This window comes from Drosophila obscura, unplaced genomic scaffold, assembly GCF_018151105.1.
Source record: "Drosophila obscura isolate BZ-5 IFL unplaced genomic scaffold, ASM1815110v1 contig_96, whole genome shotgun sequence".
Taxonomy (NCBI): domain Eukaryota; kingdom Metazoa; phylum Arthropoda; class Insecta; order Diptera; family Drosophilidae; genus Drosophila; species Drosophila obscura.
This window is the reverse complement of record NW_024542890.1, coordinates 1354582-1375263: the sequence shown is the minus strand read 5'-3', so window position 1 is coordinate 1375263 and position 20682 is coordinate 1354582. Positions and strand designations below refer to the sequence as shown.

Below are 20682 nucleotides of genomic sequence, written 5' to 3'. Positions count from 1 at the left end.
AGATATTAAGCTTTCAAATTCAAATTTGATAATATTTTTTCGAGTAGTGTTATCAGTTACCAGGTTGAGGAAACTATGATGATTAGGCCATTGTTGAAGCCAGAATAAAGAAAATAAATTTTCCAGTGTGGTTTATTTTCAGCCTCACACCTAGTGCCATTCAAATGTGGCTGTTCACTTATGCGAAATTTGTATGGGACATCAGCGCCCCCATACGTAAGTGCGCTAGTATACAGACCCATTGAATAAGCCAAAAAACATATTCCCTTCAGTAAAATCTTCAATAAAGCTCATTTTTTAGTTGTTGATTCGTTTATTGATTGGCGGCTAGGCTAGGATTGTTAGCAAGGCCCCTGTGAAGGCGTGTCCATGGCAGGCGGGAGGCATCGGCATGCCCTACGCTGCCAAGGAATATACATGTTGGATATTACATATTTACAAATTGCTAATGGTGCACATATACACAGACATTGCACAATTGGGGGGGGACTGATAACTATAAATATATTTTTCCTATATATATTTGTTTATAGGTATTTATGTAAAAACATATACGGAGATATATGTATGTCGATATAAACATGGGTATTTGTTTGGGTTACAGATTTCACGCATACAATTTAAATATATAGAAAAAAAATATGTTAAAATTATTCAAAAACAAAGGCGCAGGGTAAGCCATATAGTCTGGCTTTCTACAAGAATCAAGAGTCGCTGAGAATATCCTTTAATATCGAGCTGGAGTTGCGTGAGGGTGCAAATTCATTGGAGCTTATTGTCAGCGAATGTGTTGCACCCGCTCCCATTCCTGATGCTGGAGGAGAAGGTGGCGGCGCTGATCCGATATCCTGACCCGCAGGCACTGCTGCGGCAGAATACTCTGCTGCCGCCTGCGTTGGTTGCGGATGCGGGTGCGGCGGCGATGGCCCCGTGTCCACCTGACCAGTCATACTAAGGAGGGTCGGTCTCATCTGGGCCGCTGTCTGTGGCTGCGACTCCTGCTCGAGGAACTGCACAAATGCCTGCACTAGATTCTCATTCCCGCGACCAGGGGCTGCAAAAGAAAGAATTAAATAAGATATGGATATGGATCCTTCAAAGATATTCCACCATGTGTACACACCTGAGCTCCCCGACGCTGGTCCTCCGCCGAGTATGGCTCCCAGCCAGCTGCTCTGCTGCTTATTTAGACCCACCTTGTCCGACTCCTGAGCGGTGAAGTCCAGCACGGAAGATATCAGGCGCAGCACCTGCTGCTTGTCTCCAGCATGGCCGCTCACAACATAGCCGATCAGCAGGCTCTTGATCAGGCTCTTGTCGATCTTGTCCGTCTGGCTGCTCTCGCTGCTGTTTAGCCTCTGCTCCAGCTGGTCGTTCGCCTCCTTTAGGCTCTCCACTAGCAAAATATACGAACAGTCGGGCATATTAGTGCGGTTCTATAATTACGTGGATATGGTTTTCGGTTAATTATTCAATCTTTGGGCTACAAATCCGTTGATAAAGCGCGCGCGCCTGGGTTTGGAGCTGGGTTTTGGACTTTGGCTTTGGCGTGGGCTTGGCATGCGGTTAGTGCGATCAGTGCACGGCGTAGTATAACATAAGTACTGGTTGTTGGATTTAAAGCACACCAGTACCTGATGTAATACTCAACCGTACAGACGCTGCTGGATCCTGGGAACGCGTCGCGAATGGTTAGCGAAAATGGCGACTGCGAGTGGCTTTGGTGCTGTCTGTATGGCTGGCTGGCTAGCTGGCTGTATTGATGGGTTGATTGCTACTCGTAAAGGTACATAGTACGTTCCCTGGACATTGGGGGTGGGGGCTGGCTGACTGGCCGAACTACTCTCCAATGCAAAACGCAAAATGCAAATCAATAAACGATAACGAAATCAAAACGAATACGAGAATACGATATAAAACGATTAAACGAGAATACGATACGACAACGGAAACAAATCAAAATTCAGCTAGGCGGGCGAAAACAGAGAGCAATAGGTAGGAAGGTAAGTGAAGCAGTAGTACTTCTATCCATATATACTCGTAATCTTATAAATATATGTATATACAAATATATATAGACATGCAAAAGGGGTATATGCTATATGCTAAATGCTATAGACTATAGGCTATTTATTGTAGGCTGTATAGGTGTGTGGTGTACATAATGTGGCATATGCCGCAGTCTCGAGCAATCTCCAATTGCAAAGTGAGTGTGTCAAATGCCTCAAATCGCTCACATTTACAAATTGAGATTATTCAATGCTGCAGATACAGTTGGCTTTTGAAAGCTTCAGCGGCTCTTTTTTTTTCTTTTTTCTTTTGTTATTTTTTTTTTTTGTGGAACGGATACGGGTTACGGTTTACGAGTTACGGATAATACGATTTACGAACTGATTACGGTTTTTACGGTTATCTTTTCTTTTCTGTTCTCCTCTTGTTCTTTTCTCTTGTGTTCCAACGGTCGTATGCAGTCATACGAGTATTTGGTACAACACAATCATAATCATAATCACAATCACATCACAATCAAATTATATCAAAAGCAATTCAAATAAACAAAAATTAAAAATGCATTAAATCATAAAAGTCAGTAAGCAACAAAGTATACAAATCGAAATAAAAACACAAAATTCGAGAAAAGTCTCGGTACAGGGTAGGAAATAAGGGGGCACAGCAAGGAAAGCAAGGAAGAGCTGTGTGGTGTTACGGCTACCGGAGAAGGCTTCGTGTACGTGTACGGAAGAAAGAAATTTTAATACCAAAAATCAAAATAATTCTGAACAAATACCAAAATATACTAAATAGTACGTTAAATATATTTATTTTTTATTTTTCTGGCATTCTCAATTTCTTTCTTTACACGACACCGTACTTCCCAACAACAACAACAATACAACAAGAATCAAAGCTAATAATCACAAATGAAGCAACTGAATATTGAGGCTTTACGAATATTACTACATACTTTCTAGGCGCCTTAAATTAGGATTGAATTGAATTGGATTGTGTGATTGCTGGAGGTGGTGTGATACTGTGATACCAGCACCAGTTTGGAGTGTTTATTTTGCAGGGTTTTTTTGTTTTTTTTTGGCAACTAGGGGGGTGGGGAGTAATGCATTATAAAGACAAACAGACGGAACGCAGTCTGTATATGTGTGTGTATGTGGTCTGATGTGGTGCGCGGTTGGGGAATGGGGAAAGTAAGGCGAGGGGAGAGTGAGTATGTTAGGTGTGCATTTTGGGGGGGGTTTTTTGGGGTGCATAGTTGTATAGTTGTAGACGCAGGGAGAAAGCAAAATGTTGTAGTTTACCTGATGCTGAGGTGAGCAACTTGAAGTTACAGCCAATACAGTTTTTGCCACGTGCCGTAGGTGCGAATTAGCGATTTTTTTTGTTTTTGTTTTTAATTGTGATATTTTTTTGGTTCTTTTTTTCTTTTCTTTTCTTTCCTTTGGTTTGTGTGTTTTCTTTGCGCTTTGGTGATAAAATGCAATTCAAAAAAGTCGATACCAACTGAAATTCCGAGTGTTTCATATCTTGCTTAGCTCCCAGAATTACCAGCTGATATTTACCTTTGAGAATCGTGAGGTGAATAGTGACGTCGCTTTCTCTGGCATCTCTCTCTCTCCCACACACTCTCTTTATCTCTCCCTGGCATTCTCTCTCTCTTATTTTCTTTCACATGCTCTTATTCATTCACTCGATAGGCAGTCAACATTTAGCGGTATTTTCTTGCAGTGCAGTTTGGGATGCGTGATCGAGGGGCGGAGTGGGGCGGCTCGTAATGTTTAGGGGGTTTGGGGCGACACCATGGGTTAGGGTTGGGACTACGGTTAGGTACATGTGGGTTCCTTTTGTGGCTGGTGGGTTAGTCAAGATCTGTACCTCGGCAGCCTGGAGGGCCCGCCAGCTCACTCACCTTCATCCCTGAGCACGGCGATCGTCTGCTGTCCCGCCTCCAACTGGTCGGAGAGGCGCGCCGCCGCCCGTAATCCCTGATTGGCCTCCGCCAGCTGCTGCTGCATGGCCTCCATCTCCGTCTGCAGCTGATCCTGCCTGTCCAGGTGGGCCTGCATCTCGCGGCGGATGCGCTGGGTGGCCATCTCAATGTCGTGCTCCTTGTCTGCGATGGCTAGCGGGTTATGCTATGCTCCTGGGTGGGGGCCGAGGCCAAGTGTACTTACCATTCTGGAACTGCTCCAGGGCACACTGCAGATTGGTCAGTGCCGCCTGTTGCTTCATCTCGCGATCCTCGCACTGCCCCAATTTGGCGAGCAGTTCGTCCCGTTGCTGCTGAAGCAGGGCATGCTGCACCTGCAGCGTCTCCGCCTGTTGATTCGCCCTAATGCTGTGTGGATTAAAGAGGTCGAAAGAAGTGAGTTGCGGGTGGGTTAATGGTGAGACGAGGTCGCCTCTTATCTCCCAATCCTTCGCACAATTAATCTCTACCCATCCCATAATAACCTTTGCTTATGCAGGGCAACCTCGTATCATCCTCTCACGTCCATCTCTTTCTACTGTGTTTCCACTGGCTTATGGCCACGGATCATATTTTTGCAACTCTGGCTCTCCTCTGTAGCTCTCACTGTTCGAATGGAAACAGTGAACACTGAAGCGACTAGTGGAAACGACCGATAACTCCGCTTCATCTCCACTTGATGCCACGTTCGGCATTAGCTTGAGGTCTGTTCCCCTGGCATAAGGGCGTTTTATATAAGGTGGCAGCGACTCAAATTGATTGCAACAGCGTGTACAATCAATAGCGGAAGCTATAGTCGTCGGCAATTTGTACGCCCTAATGTGAAGCGGTGGAAACAGTTGGAAAACAGTTGGAAACAGGTGGAAATACATAGGTGGATGGTGTGGCATGGTGAATGCAATTAGTGAGGTGTTTGCGGTGCCATCTGCGGACTCTGTCACGCTTCGTGTCGCTTATCGTGTCGTACTATGTACCATAACATATTGCAATTAGCATTCCAAATGTCATCCCAAGGTGACCCCGATCCCAAACCAAACCAGACCAAACCAAGTCCCAATCCCTTTTCCAACGTAACCTTACCTGGCTGAAGTGTAGGCTGTACTCGACTTGGACACTTCCTGTTGCAGAACTGTCTGCTTGGTGCGTGACTCGTCTAGCTCGCGTTGCAGCTCCACCGTCTCCTGGGTATGCAGCTCTTCCACCTCGAGCAGATGGGCCCGGAGCCGCTCCAAATCGCGTTGGACGCTCGCCTGCTGCTCGTGGGCCTCCTGCGCCGCCTGGGCCTGGCTGCTCTGCTCCGTCAACAGATTCGTGATGCGCATGTCGCACTTCTCCTTGAGCTCCTGCACTCTCCTCACCTGGTCCTGCAGCTTCTCGCGCTCGCGCACCAGCTCACCGACCTGCTGCTCGACGAGCTGCAGCCGCTGGATCTCCCCATAGTACTGGGTGTTCTCCGCGTGCTTCTGCTGGAGCGCCTGGATCAGGTCTCCCTTCTCCTGGGCGTGGCTGTCGTTGGTCTGCTGGAGCAGATGCTTCCACTTATCCTCGCTCAGCTGGACAGTGCTCAGCTGTTTTTTGAGCTGCTCAAGATCAGCGGCCTGCTTCTCCAGCTGCTCGTCCTTGGCCTGGATCTGTTCCGTGAGCCTCTCCAGATCAATGATCTGCTCATTCTCCTTCTCTCCCAGCTGCTGGATCTTGCTCAGCTGCTCGTCCTTGGCCTGGATCTGCTCTTGGAGCTGCTTCAAATGCTCGCTTTGTTTCGCCAGCTGCGCATCCTTGGCCTGGATCTGATCTTCAAGCGTAGCCAGCTGCGACTTGTGCTGCTCCTGGACAGCGTGCAGCTCTTCATCCCCTTCCAGCTGCGAATCCTTCTGCGCAAGCCTGGTCTGGCACTCCTTCAGCTGCTGCTCCTTCTGGCCTCGATCCTTTTCATTGGCCTTCTTTTTCTCCGCCTGGGACGCCTCCGCATCCAGCTTCGATTGGAGCCGCTTCTGGGCTTCGTGCGCCGTTTCAAGGCGCTGCCTAGTCTCCTCCAGCTGGCCCTCCAGCTGGACGATGGTCTCCTCGTGGTGCTCCTCGATGGTCTCCAGCTTGTTGCGCTTGAACTTGGCCAGTTCGTTGAGCAGGAGCTCGTTGTTCTTCATCAGCTCGTCGCACTGCAGGATGTACTGCGATATGTCTGCCTCCAGGGTCTTCTTCTCGTGCTCGCTGATCCGCTGCTGGTCCTGCAGCTCCCCAAGTCGCTGCTCGGCAGCGTCGAGGCGCTGCCAGCGCTCACTCAGGACCCGGTAAGCCCGCTCCAGGCTGTGCTGGGGAGCGGCCGTGGACAGGCGGTCCTCGATCTGGGCCTGCAGTAGGGAACGAAGCTTTTCCAGGTCGTCCTCGGCGTCGTCCAGGTCGGTTATCTCCTGTTTCTCCTCGGCAATGGCCTGACGGAACTTGGCCTGTGCTATGCTGGCGTCCAGCTCCTGGCGCAGCCGCCGATTGTCGGCGCGCAGGGCGTCCAGCTGCTGCTCGAAGTCGTGCGAGTGCGTCTCCTGCTCCGCCTCGGCGTTCAGCTTCAGCTCCTGGTTCTGCATGGTGAGCTGTTGTAGCTTGAATTGCAGCTCCAGCTGCAGATGCTCCTTCTCGCCTTCGCTGATGCGGAGGCGGGTCTCCAACTCGGCCAGCTGATCGATCAGCAGGCTGGCAGAGAGCTCCTTTTCCAGCTGGGCGTCCTGCAGCTGACTGTTGGCCAGACTGAGCTCCGCGATGCGCGACTCGAGGGCCACAAGCTTGTCGCGCAGCTTCTCCTTTGACGGCGGCTGCGTGGGGTCCGGATCGGGGTCTGGATCGGAGCCAGAGCCGGAAGCGGCATCCGCCTGTCGCACCACAATGAACTCGTCCTCACTGTGCTTGGTGGAGGTGGAGGAGCTGTTAGAGGACGACTCGGAGGTCTTCTTCTCCTTGGCCAGCTTGAGGTCGTCCAGCTCCTTGAGCAGCTTCTCCCGCTCCGCATCGGCCAGGCGAACGCGATCGATGAGCTCATTGTTGTCCGCACCCCGCTTTTCCAGCAGCTCCTGCATCTCGGCCAGCTCCAGCACGCCGCGCTTCAGCTCCAACGCCTGCTGCTCCAGTTGCTGCTGCAACTCCTCCCTGACCGCAGCCAGGGCGCTCTCCGCCCTGCTGTGCTCCTCCAGCTGCTTCTGCTGCCGGGCAATGGCCATCTCGTGCTCGACCATGCGGTCCGCCTGCAGCTGCCTCAGCTCGCCCACCTGCACCTGCAGCTGATCCTTGCGCCCCAGCACATCCCGCATGGCCAGCTCGTGCTGGGCGTCCAGCTCCTCCAGCGAGGCGTTCAACTGTCCGTTGAGCTGCTCCAGCTCCGCGATGCGATTGTTCAGGCGGTACACATCGCTGTTTCCCAGGGCTATGTCCACGAGTCCAGATCCCGAGGCGGCTCCAGCTGTTCCGGCTGCTGCGGCGTCTCCCTGTCCATCGGATCCGTCGCCGCCATCGTCCCAGCACTCCCAGCTGTCCTCCACATTCTGATCCTCAGCGGTCTTCCGCTGCGGTTGTTTCTGTTGATTAAATCAATGAAAAAGGACGGATGAGAAACGGGACTAGTATTAGCCCTTAGAAACAGAATGGAATGGAACAATCTTCAATGTTCTTTGCTTCAGATATTTACACACCTAGCCCAACCCAAAGCATCGATTTTCCCTTGGAAACTCTAAGCCCCGGTCTTTGTCCGCGTTTTCCACGTTAACAATTGGAATGCAACAGTTTTCAGCAAGTATTATCATAAATAAAAATACCTTAGTTAATTGCAGCACAACTGTACCCGCGCCTACTGACTGGAACGATTGGAATGGATGTGGAATATATGTGGAATGCTTGGAACATGGGGAATACTTAAGAGGAGGATGCAGTCGAAGTCCGAACCCAAGCCATACTGTTGCGCATGCGTCGCCCGATAGGTGGCCCCCACATCCTGCCTGCGCCTGGGCCTGGGCCTGCCCCCGCCCACCCTACTGGAGCTTGGCTAGCTCATCAGCAAACCAGGTCAATTGGCAGACGCTAATGGCTAAGGGCGGGGCAAAGCAGGTGGGGCGATGGCAGCGCGTGAGACATTCGCGCGTTAATGAGTTTATGGATGAGTTGAGCAAAGATGGCGGCGACAGAGCACAGCCCGCTGACGTTGCTGCCTCTGCTGCTGCCGCTGCTGACAGCCCCTGCGATAAGGTCCCCGCAACGAAATCCCCATAAAACCCATGACGAGACCGCTAAGCGGGCTAACAGCCAACAAAATGGCTGTAGAGGCCGTAAAAAAACGTGGAAAAAAATAAAACAGCAAAACAAAAACCACCAACGGGAAACGGGCCACGAAATAAATATTTGAAAAATGGCAAATGGTTAATTAAAATTGACTCAAACTGTGTCTGTGTGTAGCCAAAGCGATACATACATATGCATATGCATATACATATACATATGCCGATGATTCATACTTGTATCTAGGGGCGTGCCTGGTCACAGGAGAGAGATAAATATGAATTTCAGTTTCTTGAGAATGAATGATAAGGATGGCTGGCGAGGAATCGAATCAGGGAGGAATCATCTATACCATCTATAAGTTTTCTTCATATTTTAGTAATTATTTCCTTGCTGTTCCTATTTCACATATTTCCCCAAGCTAAAACTTGACAGAGAAGAGCCGCTAAACTCTCTTTCTGGTTGGTTATCTTTAATTTGTTCAGGGAACAGTCGGGGAGGAGCACTGCTCACACAATAATTGGATTCTATTCACGCCCAAGTCCCAAGTCCCAACTCCCATTACAAGTTTACCAGTAACACATCTGAAACTCAAACAAGGAAAGCGTTGAAATCGGAGAGCCAGAGAGAGAGAGACAGACTTCGACTTCGAATTGGTTTGGTTTGTTTTTCCACCAGACATTTGTTTAGTCTACGGTCTACAGTTTGTACAGTCGACGGTCTCCTCACGACGACTGTGTAATTATACCCTCTGCTGGGGTTAGGGTATAATCGAAAAAAGACACTTGTACAAACTGGGCTATCGGAGAACGGCTCATACGTATGTACATATGTAGCTATTTGCGTGAAAACACTTGTGTCTCATAAAAGAAATACGTATATTAGTGAAATTATTCATGCTGCCCGGCAACGGACTCCGCACTCCAGTTTTTAGGCCAGCGATCTCTCTCTCTCCCTCACGCTCTAGGCCCAGGCTGGGCCAAACAATCGATCAACCTTCCGCCCCCACAAACGGGTTCGATATGATAGCTCTGTGCTATAGTGTGTGTCTTTCGGCTGTATAGAGGGGATGTATGGGCTCGTGGGATGGGGAGATATGTACAACAGTCCATGCCCAATGGCAACCATATACCATAAACCAAACCAAGACCAGGCCCAAAAAGCCAAAAGACGATAAGATAAAATGATAATGCTGAGTGGGTAAGAGGTGGAGTTTCGGCTCAACAGGTTGCTGTTGCATGGAGGAGATAGCATGGGTTGGAGGAGGCGCCTATAAACCGGAAGTGGGGAAAACAAATAGTTTCCAAGATGAGACCCACAACTCATAGCCCATAGCGCACAAAATATGTACAACAGAATGGGGTATTTTCGGGTAATACACGACATATGTACATACATATACATAGTACATAGAAATCAGAGTCAGACTCTTAGCAGCATATGGCGCGGGGGAAAGACCTGGGGGCCCTTATCAGGAAATACTTATGTATAAACAAACATTGCGGCTTACTCGATCAATATTGAATTGAGATCGCTTTAGTCACGACCGCCTCTCCACTCTGTGTTCCGAGCCGAGTGACTTCTTATCTAATCGGTCTGCTCCTCATACCACACACACACACACACAGACACATACCAATTACGAGTATATCCATAGGGTGGTGGTGCTCGAGCACCCCTCGATCGCAGCTCCCTCAATCCCTGGGATGGCAACGGCTTTGGGATTTCATATTTTTTTTGTTTATAAATAAACATTGAACGCTTGTTACCTCCTGAGAGAGAGCTCCTCTCTGTTCTCGGCTCGGTCTTGGATGGATGTTGTTGAATCCCCCACCCCCCCTACATTTTCCGACGGAACAATACCCTGTTACGTACAGGGTATGGATGTGAGCTTGGTCTATGGGAGGATGTGGTAATGGGACCCAGGGGAGCAGCACGCTGATTCTGAGCCGTAACTGAATCTATCAGAATGTGCTGGGCTTGGGTTGGGTTGGGTTGGGTTGAAATGGATTGTATTGGGGTTTGTGTCGCCATCGTTCTTTCTGGGGTATTTGGTTTACTTTATTCTCAGACGAAATTCAAACAGAGGGTCAGCGATACCGAGAATTTTGTTGAAAGCTAATCGGAGACGAGGCTCGCAGAGTGGATCCAAGCCAACGATGGGAATGTGAAGCCAAGCTGGTGGCTCCCCACACGGAACCCCGAGTGCCCTTGGAACGGAGAAAAAATACATATGTACATATGTATGTATAATGTCGAGCAGGAGAGTGAAATAAGAACCTTGGAACATTTCTCTGTGGAAACCCGCTCCCTGCAGGAAGTCTGCTGGGAATACTCGTATATTGGAAAGTGACCAATGGTTTGATAGCGGAAAGCCAAAGGCGATAACAAGTAAGTCAATTAGGGATTGATACGAAACGCGACCTGTGGAAAGTTCCCATATCCTTATCTAAGGAATTCCGAATCGAATGAAATCAAATCGAACCCAAAAAGAGCGGCAAGACTCGCAGCTCTACTCTTATAACCCATACACAACAAGCGTGGTGAGCTTATGATTTATATATCTCTCAATTATGCTCGTACTTTTCATGGGGAAGAGAGGGGAAAAACAGGGAGAGAAAGAAAGAAACCAAGACCAATTGTTTTGTTCTTATTTTAATTTAGTCCCTCCATCTATTGTCCTTTTTGATTCAAATATTAGAATATTTAATCTGTTTCCCTCTTCTCGCAGCAACATCAGCCCTGCAAAAGGATGATTTGTTCCTTCTGGCTATCATATTGATCCGATCCGATCTGGAGATCTGCATACACAATTTTGTTTCTCTTGCTCTAATAGTCTCTGAGAACTAGGCGCCTCTCTGGACGGACAGACGGAACACCCAGCTATTAATGCTGATCAAGATTCGTTATGGGGTCAAAAACGATTCCTTTTAAGTGTTACTCACATCTAACACAAGACTAATATTTTGTATCCCTATACTCTTTGAGTATCGGGTATAAAAAAAAAAGATGCACGACTGCTTAGGGCCCAGAGCTTTAGGGAAGGGTATCACCCCAACGACATACATCATAAAACAAACGTGCTCATCTCGCTTTTTTTGCAATTTAGCAAAGCGCTCGAATTCGACATGAACAGCACTTCTCTCCGAGTCCGTGTCTGAGGCCGAGCCGAGCCGAGTCCCTCCCTCTGCCCTGGCCCATACTGTTGCCGGGCCAACAAATGAGTAATAATAAAAGTAATAATAAGTTAGTGTATGCAGTGCAATAAAACAAAAGGGAAAATTACATAGTTAATAAGAGAAGATGTCAAGTCGAGACAAAAGTCGAAAGTCAAGGCGGCGGGCCAAAACACAGTCGTCCACAGCAACAGCAGCAGCAACGGGCACAGCCACAAAATAAAAAAAAAAATACAAAACTTAGAACGCTCTTCGAACTATACCGATATATTTAGTGTGCGAACTAAGCAAAATACATACGATTTGTACGTTTTAATTTGAGTACAACAGACTTACAACAACAATCGCATCTTTTTCTGGATTAATTACTTATTCAATCAATATGATTTTCGATAGATCTGAGGGTAAAACTCATTACACATGTTTGTGTAAATTATGAGCACATTTTAAGCACTTTAAAATGCTTAGAAAAGTCTACAGTCTGCACTTTAATGCAGATGCCATCCGTGCCCATCCCTTCCACTTACAGTTACTTGTCAGCATGTGCAGCGATTTTCGTTTTTCGTTTCCAATTTCGGGCTGGCAACTCGGCAGAATTTTTGCCTTCGTTTTTTCCCCGCGCTAGTCATTCGATAACTCTTTTTTTTCCAGTTTGCAGTTATTCTCACAAGCAAAAAAAATTGGCAAAAAATATGGCAAGGTAAAATTAAAATGGAGATCGGTTAATTTTCACTTGAAGACGGCGATGATTGCGCGTTTTATGTACGACAACGCGCGGTTGTAATTGTAAGCAATTAAAACAAAGGCAGTCACAAAAAATAAAAGTTTAACCAAAAAATAAACGTTAACAGGAATGAGAAAGTGTTCTTTTTTTTTTTGTTTTTTTGTTTTTTTTTATCTATCTCTTCCAGTGGGAGCAGAAGGGGTGGACTGACCAGAGACGACTTTCCCGTTGCGCGACCGATCGAGGAATGAACTCAACGTGCAATGGGCGTTGGGTGAAAATAGCAGAATGCTGAGAACCCACATAGCCGAAGTTAGCACCGAAACCGAGCCCGATACCGATACTGAAGCGCAGAGCCGAAGCTGTTGCCGGCGTGAGACAGAGATAGCATAGCAGCAGCCGCGGCAGAGGCAGAGGCGGCGTAATCAGCAAGTTTGGTTGTGCAGGAGAGAGCAGGAGGAGAGCAGGTGAAGATCGCTCGCTGCTCCCGAAGCCGGCGGCGACTCCTGTCGTCGTTGTACAAGCGCCGAGTACAGGCTATCGTTTTGGGGAGTGGGATGAAATAAGTTCGAGTGTCGAAGACAAGACGGAGAGCTCACCTACATAGGTGATGCAATGTGCGAGAGGATCGTTTTCCCCTGCTCAACGAGGTAGAGGTTGAGTGAGATTAGGTAAATGGAAAGACATCCATCATAGCCACGCCATTTAGTGTGTATGTATGTATGTTGGTATGTACATACCCTAAGCACACACATGTGCATGTCGGTAGTGTAACCAACTTCGACTTGCTCTCCATTTCAAAACTCAAATAATGCGCGTCGGCTATTTAACTTGAAATTAAGCGACGTTTGTTGTTGCTTTTATTTATTTTCTTTCATTTTTTCCCCTTATTTATTTTTTTCAGAACTGTTAATGTTTTCTATGCATGTGTGTGTGTGTTTGTGTGTTTGTGTGTTGTGTGTGTGTGTGTTTGTGTGTTGTGTGTGTAATGATGCAGACGACAACGTTCGCTTTATTTGCTCATTTTGCTCACTTTGTTTGTTCTCAGCGGCGAGCTGTATGTGCTCTCCGCAGCGGCGGCAGTGGGGACGACTGCGTTTGCCCAAGGTATATTCAATAAAAGGTAAGTCAGTTCGAGGGACCGGCCTCCACTGCCACTCGGCGGTGCCAATGTGCATATGGTTTGCTCTTTGCGTAGATGCTTAAAGTTAGGAACGCGTAACACCAAATAATGGCAGGAAGCGGAAGTACCCAAATAAAAGGGTGTACCGTACCTCTATTTGGTACACCCTGGTGCTGTTGACGCAGCACTGCATGTAAATTTAATTTTAAATAAGAGTAATAGAGAGAGAGAGAGAGAGAGAGCGTACAGATGGCTACTTTTAAGAGCAAAACACAAACATACACTACGCGGTAGGTGTTTCTGTGTGTGAGCAGAAGACGAAGATGATGTAAAGGGTCCGGCAGGAGTTAGTTATCCTCGCCTCAAACTTACACGTAGATCGACATGGCCAACTACATCGTCATGTAGTTAGGAGGTGTACGGGTGCATGGCTTGGCTTTGCTTCTGCCCCGTCAGCACTATGTAATGGAATACGCGTATCTATGTTTGTACATTCTTGCATACATGTGTAGTTACGTTGCTCATTTATGTATGTGTGTGTTGTGTGCTTATGTGTGTGTATTCCATATGGCCACGTCGCGTTGGCTTTAAGCGGGCGGCCGGCCGGCCGCTGATTGTTGCTGTAGTTGTTACCGCTGTTGTCGCAATCGAGCGTCTGTGTTTAATTAGCAGATAAAAATACAGCCAGTTCCATGAAGGTAGACATAGGCATACATACATGCACACTATGGCCATCCCTTTCGCACCTTTTTGGTTTACACAATCAACAGTTGGCCCGCACACACACACACACACCCAACACACACACATACACATGCAGAGTCAGGAAAACACGTTGCAGGCGTTAATTAGTTTTGGGGCTTTTCTTTTATCAGCAATTCCAACAACAACAACAACAAGAACAACTACAGCGGCAACAGCAACTGTAACAGTAACAAAACAAAACAAGGGAGAAAGAAGATATTCGAGGGCAAAGCTCTGCATGGATACCCTTCCAGATCTATGTATCTTTCCTTTGGCAGCTATATATACATATGTATGTACATATGTATGAATGTACATATGTACATAATTTAATACGACTCATCGTACCATTTTGCATACAATTTTTCATATGACTGGCATGTTCAACCAAATTCCCCAGTTCTTTAAGGGGTTTATTCGTCTAAGTATAGCTGTACAACATTCCCATAAGCGGACGGACACCTTCGGCACGATAAGGGATTGTTTTTACGAGGAAATCAGAAAGAAAAAAACCAGTATGGCATAGAAATATAATCAAATTTCATCATTAACAGGGTAATAGAATCTTCCGGAATAGTTTTTCAAATATTTGTTGAAAAAGTACAAGATGTTTGGGTTCTAGATCCAACTACAACCAGAAGATGTCATACGATTTTTTGAATATTTTATTGCACTTTTTAAAACTTCGCATGCAACATTCTAGTGGAACTGTACAGAGAATATTATCAGATTTGCCATACGTACATATGTATGCATGTATCTTCTGTGTGTTACACACGCCTAGTCACAATCATTATACTCTGACCCCCGACAAGGGTATGTAGGAACAAACGTTTTTCTAATGCATTTCGTTCTGTTGCGAATGCACATCGAATCGTTGCTGGTGCTGCCTTCCTCTCGCTACCCCTATACCTGACACCCCCGTGTGCCACTGGCTCCACCACTAACACTGCCTCTCTCTCTCTCTCTCTCTCTGTCGCTGTCGCTGTCTGTCTCTGCTGCTAGCTCTACCTTTAGTTTCCTTGCTCCATATCCATAACAATCAGGCGTGCAAATGGAATCGGCGTCAGCGTTAACATGCGTTAAGTACTGCCCCAACCACGGACCCCTTCTTCTGAACAACTCCCCCCGCCAGGGACATGGTCGCGGCGGCGCCAATTGTTCAAATCGATTGTATAATCAGTTATTCCTCTTCCTCTTTGTGCTTTATCTTTTGGCTACTGATTCCTTCTTCTCCTTTTGCCTCTTATTTCTCTTTATTTTTCGGGGGAGAAAATGTCAATGGAAAACCCTTCGATGAAAACCTTTGACGAGAAGTAAGTCCCAATCCCAATATTGAGGCCACCGAAAACACCAAACCAGTCAGAGGCTTAGCCTAGAGGAGGGGTTAGAGGGGGTTTGTGACCCCCAACATTATTTCCCATAGAGCATAGAAGTCGAACAACAATAGAAATTTATAATATTTATAGGGGATTCAGGAATATATTATATCTTAAGTTTTACCGAAGTTCCAAAAGTGCCTTATTAGCATTACTTCTCATTATTGCTTGAAGTAAATCGAAAAAGAGCCAACTTAAAACTGCAGTGGATGAATATAAAATTCTAGCCCTGAGAACCCTGAGTTTTTTATTATATTATATTAACAGAAATGCGCATGCCTTTGGTGTGCCTCAAAAGTAAACCGATTACGAGACATATATCACCGTATCTCCGTTACCCATACAAATTTAAACTTTAGGCCACCTAAACTCCGATTTGCTTAGTGTAACTATCAATGAAACTCTGTCGATTCTTATAGCAAGATCACTCGATTAGAATCTAGGTTAAACCCCCTCTTGCACCCACTGAAAAAAGTGTGTACGCTCCCCTGCCTGAAGCATATGTACATACAAATGTATGTACAAGATGCTAACGAACTGCAAAGATAATAAATATTTAAATTGTATCGCACATTGTATTTGCACACGTTTGATCAATATGTGGGACAGGCTGCGCTGCCCCAAAAACACATTGGGATACGTGCATAAGTTAAAGAAAGCGAAAGAGATAGAAACGGAGATGGAATTGGAGATGAAGGTGAAGAGAAGTGAGATACAGATACCAGATACCAGATACAAATGCGGATGTGGATGTGGATGCACGTTGATCAATGGCAAACCTCGCCCGACGTCGCCAGATCAACTTGATGTGGAGCAGATCAAAGCCACCAAGAAGAGAAGTCGCAGCGGAATACACAAACAGAATAGAGGTAGAGATACAGATACAGATATAGATGGACATGGACTTGGACATGGAGGTGCCGATACATACATACATATGTATGTATGTAGGTACGAGGGGTATTGGTTCAGTGCCTGGGTACATAGCACTTGGAGAGCGAAGATCGTGTTAGGTATGTAGGTACCTGGCGGTGGTTGTCGCTAGAGATGAAGACCAAACTGCCGACGATTTTGGACTCGGTCTGGGTCTGAGGGGTCTGAGTCTGCGTCTAAGTCTCTCCCGTTTTGTGTTGGCATTCATTTAACACGTTGCTGTTAAAATTCAGAGAAGAAATCGAATTCAAATAACGCGCTTCAATTCGGTCGCTCCACAGCGTTCCACATTCACACAGATTCTCTGCACTCTCTCACGGAGTCAGATGCGGATACGTGTACGGATGCCGGGCCCGAATAGGTACATCCATATGTATGTGAGAATGCAGCTTAAGATATATGCAATCGTCTGTTAAGGGACCCAAAGTAAAGCTATTAAGCTATGATCCTTATTGTATCCTTTAAAGATTTAATTCCAGATTTAGATATTGCTCTATTGCTTTTGTCCATGTGTACATATCATATGGATCTATCTCTTTATATCTTCAACATCAACGTCAACCTCGAAACATTCCTTTCCCTTTAAATCTTCGACTTCCTTCGAACTTTAATTGTATTCAATATTTTCCTAGTAGCCTGCTCCTAAACATACACATTATCTTTCTTTATCTCTTCCAGTCACATCTATCCCATGGGTTGGTTCCCATTTTGGGTCAACTGAAATACATTCAACAATAACTAAATGAAAAAATAAACACGAACCAGGGGAAAATGCTTCACCACAAGACAATTCAAACAAATCCCATTTCACATTGAAGCCATGGCAAACAATCTCCCAAAATACGGGGTGAAAAAAGTGGAACTTCGATTTTTATTTATCTCTCGCCACAAAATTCATTCACTCGCCGCTGCCTGGTCAACTGCATCGCTTTTCTAACCGAAGCCAATCTGAACTGTTGTCAAGAAAATTGATGAAACTTTAAATAATCAAATCGATCGATTCCCCAGAATGGTAGACAGATGTGGAGGAGAGGTAAGAATTAAGATACATTATGGATAGGATATTTACTCCCCAACTCCTTCAATCAGATCAAATATATTTATGGAGCATTTATTTTATATATGTATATTCCGTATGTAATATCTCCGTTTCTCTATCTCTACCAGTATTTACTGAACGATTTTATCCATCGAATGGCCATCGTTTAACCTCCATTCTGCTAACCCTCCGCGCTCAACAATTCAGTTAATAACTAATTGGAAAATCTCAGTGGATTGGTGGGGCCGAGGGTACGGGTACAGAGGGCAGTGTGGAAAAGCTGGAAAAGCGCTGCGTGCGTTGACGTTCGCTTCGCTCAATTTGTTTGACGATTTTATGGACGGTGAGCCATTTGGGCGTTCCACTTTTTTGTTCGTTTTTTGAGTTTTTCGTTTTTAGTTTTTAGTTTCATTTGCTGCCACCGCAGAAACAAAAAGCTATGTGGAAGGGCGCACTGCTTTCAGGGCCGAACCTTTAGATACCCTGGCAGAGGGTAAGCACACGGCCCCAATATCGCGCAGAACACAGACTTTATTCTGTGAAAATAAGCCAGATGCTCGTAGATAGCCGGCAGGACAGCCAGATGGACATGGCTCTGCTGTTGGCTCTGCTTTTAATGGGGAAATGAATATCAAAAGTAATAAAACAGTGATGGAAATATCCAATGGATGCGAAGAATGTTTTGCAAAATGCAAAATTGATATTTATTTTTGCGGTTTGTTTTGTTAAGCTTGAAAGATCATCATCAGCATATGGTACAGTCAGTGTTACAACAGCTACATACTCGAAAAAGCAGAGAGCAGGCGAACATTTTTCCATTTGCTGTCGTCGGCTGCCGCCTCGTTGGCCATGTTTATGCAACTGCGCGACTTGCCAATAAAAATGGCCAAAACGCAGCACCTTCCCCCAACACCCCATACCCCCCTTCGGCAGCGCTGCCCTGCGCTCTGCGCTGTGCGCCCTGGCCCCTGGCCTCCCCCGGGCAGTTAGCACTTAGTTTTCCAGTGCAAAAAGTCTGGGCTATAAATATATGGGCGCTTAAATTTCGTCATTTATGGCCTGACTGGCCTGCAAACGAACAAAATCTTTTCATAATTTAATGCTTATTAGCATTTGTTGCCAGTCGGCCGGGCAGCAGGAGAAAATTTGCAGGGAGGCGATCGTTGCAGGAGGGTGTAGGAGGTGGCACTGCGTAATTGCCTAGACGAACGAACGGACAGACAGACAGACAGACAGTCGACCCAGAGCCATAAGCTGTTTCCAAACGTGGCCGAGAGGAAGGCTATGTGAAGCAAACACAAAGAGACAAAACGGCATGAAAAAGTGTTAGACAAAGAGTTAGAACTGCAATTGAAACACCCGAGACGTACTCGTATAGCAGATCCGCCAACCTTCGATGTAAATCAACCAAAAGAATGCATGCAACAACAACAACAACAACAAAAACAAAAAACAAAACAAAAACCAGCGACAAATTCGAATCTTCCAAAGCAGATTGCGTGACAATTTTGATTCTGCTCAATGGACACCTTAAACACAATTCACAGGCGGCTGGTTGGAGGGGTTTGGAATGCAGTTAAAAAATTACGTGAATACGCTTGAATAAACAGCAAAAAAAAAAAAAAAACAGAGATAATACTAGTATGCCAGAAATTCCATTCCGTTTGTATTTCACATATTCCTGCTTCTTTTGTGTCTTTTGTTTTTGCACAGCGAAAACACAGCGAAATTCCAAGGACTTGCTGACATTTCATGGATATTTATCCAAATTCAATTTTCATTGCCACCATCTACAGTTCACTCATCAGTCATACAAGATAAAGCTGAGAAAATTACTTAAAAGGAAAGTAAGCAATTTAGACGTTGTTTAATTCACAATTAAACAGAACTTAAGAATTGAACGCCCTGTCCCGGTTTTTTACAACCCATTCAGAAGCATGTTTCAATGGCTAACATTTTTGTGATACTTGCGATCAGGCAGCAAAGTTCTACCATAAATATCCCCACATTATTCCCTAATTTATATATATATATGAATTTTTGTAATATTTGCAACTTCGTTTTTTCCATACCCATCCCACGTTCTATTATATTCAATAATTAATTGATTCCATGACTCTTTGATTGGATTTATTTCTAATTTATTGCTCCAATTTGTGAGTTTTTATTATTATTACTCATTATATATTCCCATTCTATGAAAATCGTTTTACAGTTGCCTTTGCAATGCTCCCCTGTTCTTTCTTCTTTGAAGTTCTTCGGAATCCCCCTGCAAAGCGACCGCCTCTGCCAGGTCAGCTATGTCAGCACCTACAGTGCGAGAAACTCTCAGGTGGAGGTGGCCCAAACATATGCAATTACACACGAAGGTTAAACGCGAGGCAAATTGAGCAACTCAGCGAGAGACAGAGAGAAGGGGAGAGAGAGAGAGAGACAAGCTGCAGAGACAGAAGCTGTTTCGACAGCAGCTGCATCCCAGGCAGCGCCCAAATGAATAGAGAATAGGTTGTGGAGCCACAGATACAGCCACAGACACAGCCACAGACACAGCCACAACCACCCAACCAGTAAGCCAACAGCCCAATTCAGCCTCAGCCTCAGCCGCAGCCGCAGCCCATTCCCCTCCCGTGCCGCATTTAGGCCTTAAAGTGAGCGCAGCTCGTTAGAAACACGCGAATCTAAATGGAAACGGAAATGAATGTGGAGATGTGGAGATGTGGGGATGTGTGGGGATGTGGAAGTGCAGCAGGTGGAGAGAACATCTGTAGCGCCATCTGTGCGTGAGTTATGTGTGTGACTAGTTAGTTCTCTCTCTCTCTCGCTCTCTCACTCTGTACTTGTCGCTGTATCTCTATCCCTGTCCCCGTTCACAGGGTAGCAAATTGATTTTGGCCAAGATTCGTTTTCAGACCTGTCCACGTTCTTTCGCTCATTGTTGTTGCAGCTTTTCATTTGGCATTTTCCTTTTTCCATGCTGTTTCTGTTTCTGTTGCTGCTGCTGTTGCTGGAGCCAGTGGCAGTTAGTAAAAATTGTCCGCTCGCTTCGCTGATTGTTTATAGAAACGTACGGCAGCCGTACAATGTCAGTCATCAGAGGCAGCCACAGTCACAAAAATACATATAACAAGCGCAAAGCAGCACTCGATCGTGGTGTTGCTGCAACCAGATACCTGGTACTGGGATAAATGTATATTAAAAGATCCAAAAACGGATGAGATCTATTCGCACCATCCGCAAGAACAGACAGGCATTTATCGGATCCAAAGATTCTCTCTCAATATGTCTGAATTCTACATACTTGAGAGGTCTCCACTTCCACTTGTTACATACG

General features: G+C 46.0%; 1 protein-coding gene and 1 long non-coding RNA gene across 2 annotated transcripts in view; one reads left to right on the top strand and one right to left on the bottom strand.

Annotated features, from left to right (window-relative positions):
• Positions 1–297: 297 nt before the first annotated feature.
• The window catches only part of LOC111070425 (thyroid receptor-interacting protein 11), a 35715-nt gene continuing 15330 nt past the window's right edge, over positions 298–20682 (bottom strand). The window contains exons 3-7 of the mRNA XM_022360946.2: positions 5060–7539; positions 4185–4348; positions 3920–4123; positions 1124–1396; positions 298–1054 (exon numbers count right to left, since the gene is read on the bottom strand). Coding sequence (XP_022216638.2) covers positions 705–1054; positions 1124–1396; positions 3920–4123; positions 4185–4348; positions 5060–7539 — 3471 coding nt within the window. The 3' untranslated portion in view covers positions 298–704. The remainder of the gene's footprint in view (positions 1055–1123; positions 1397–3919; positions 4124–4184; positions 4349–5059; positions 7540–20682) is intronic.
• Positions 17490–18048, top strand: LOC111082010. Its single transcript, XR_002608695.2, has 2 exons — positions 17490–17694; positions 17751–18048. It is a non-coding gene; the product is annotated as an uncharacterized LOC111082010 (long non-coding RNA).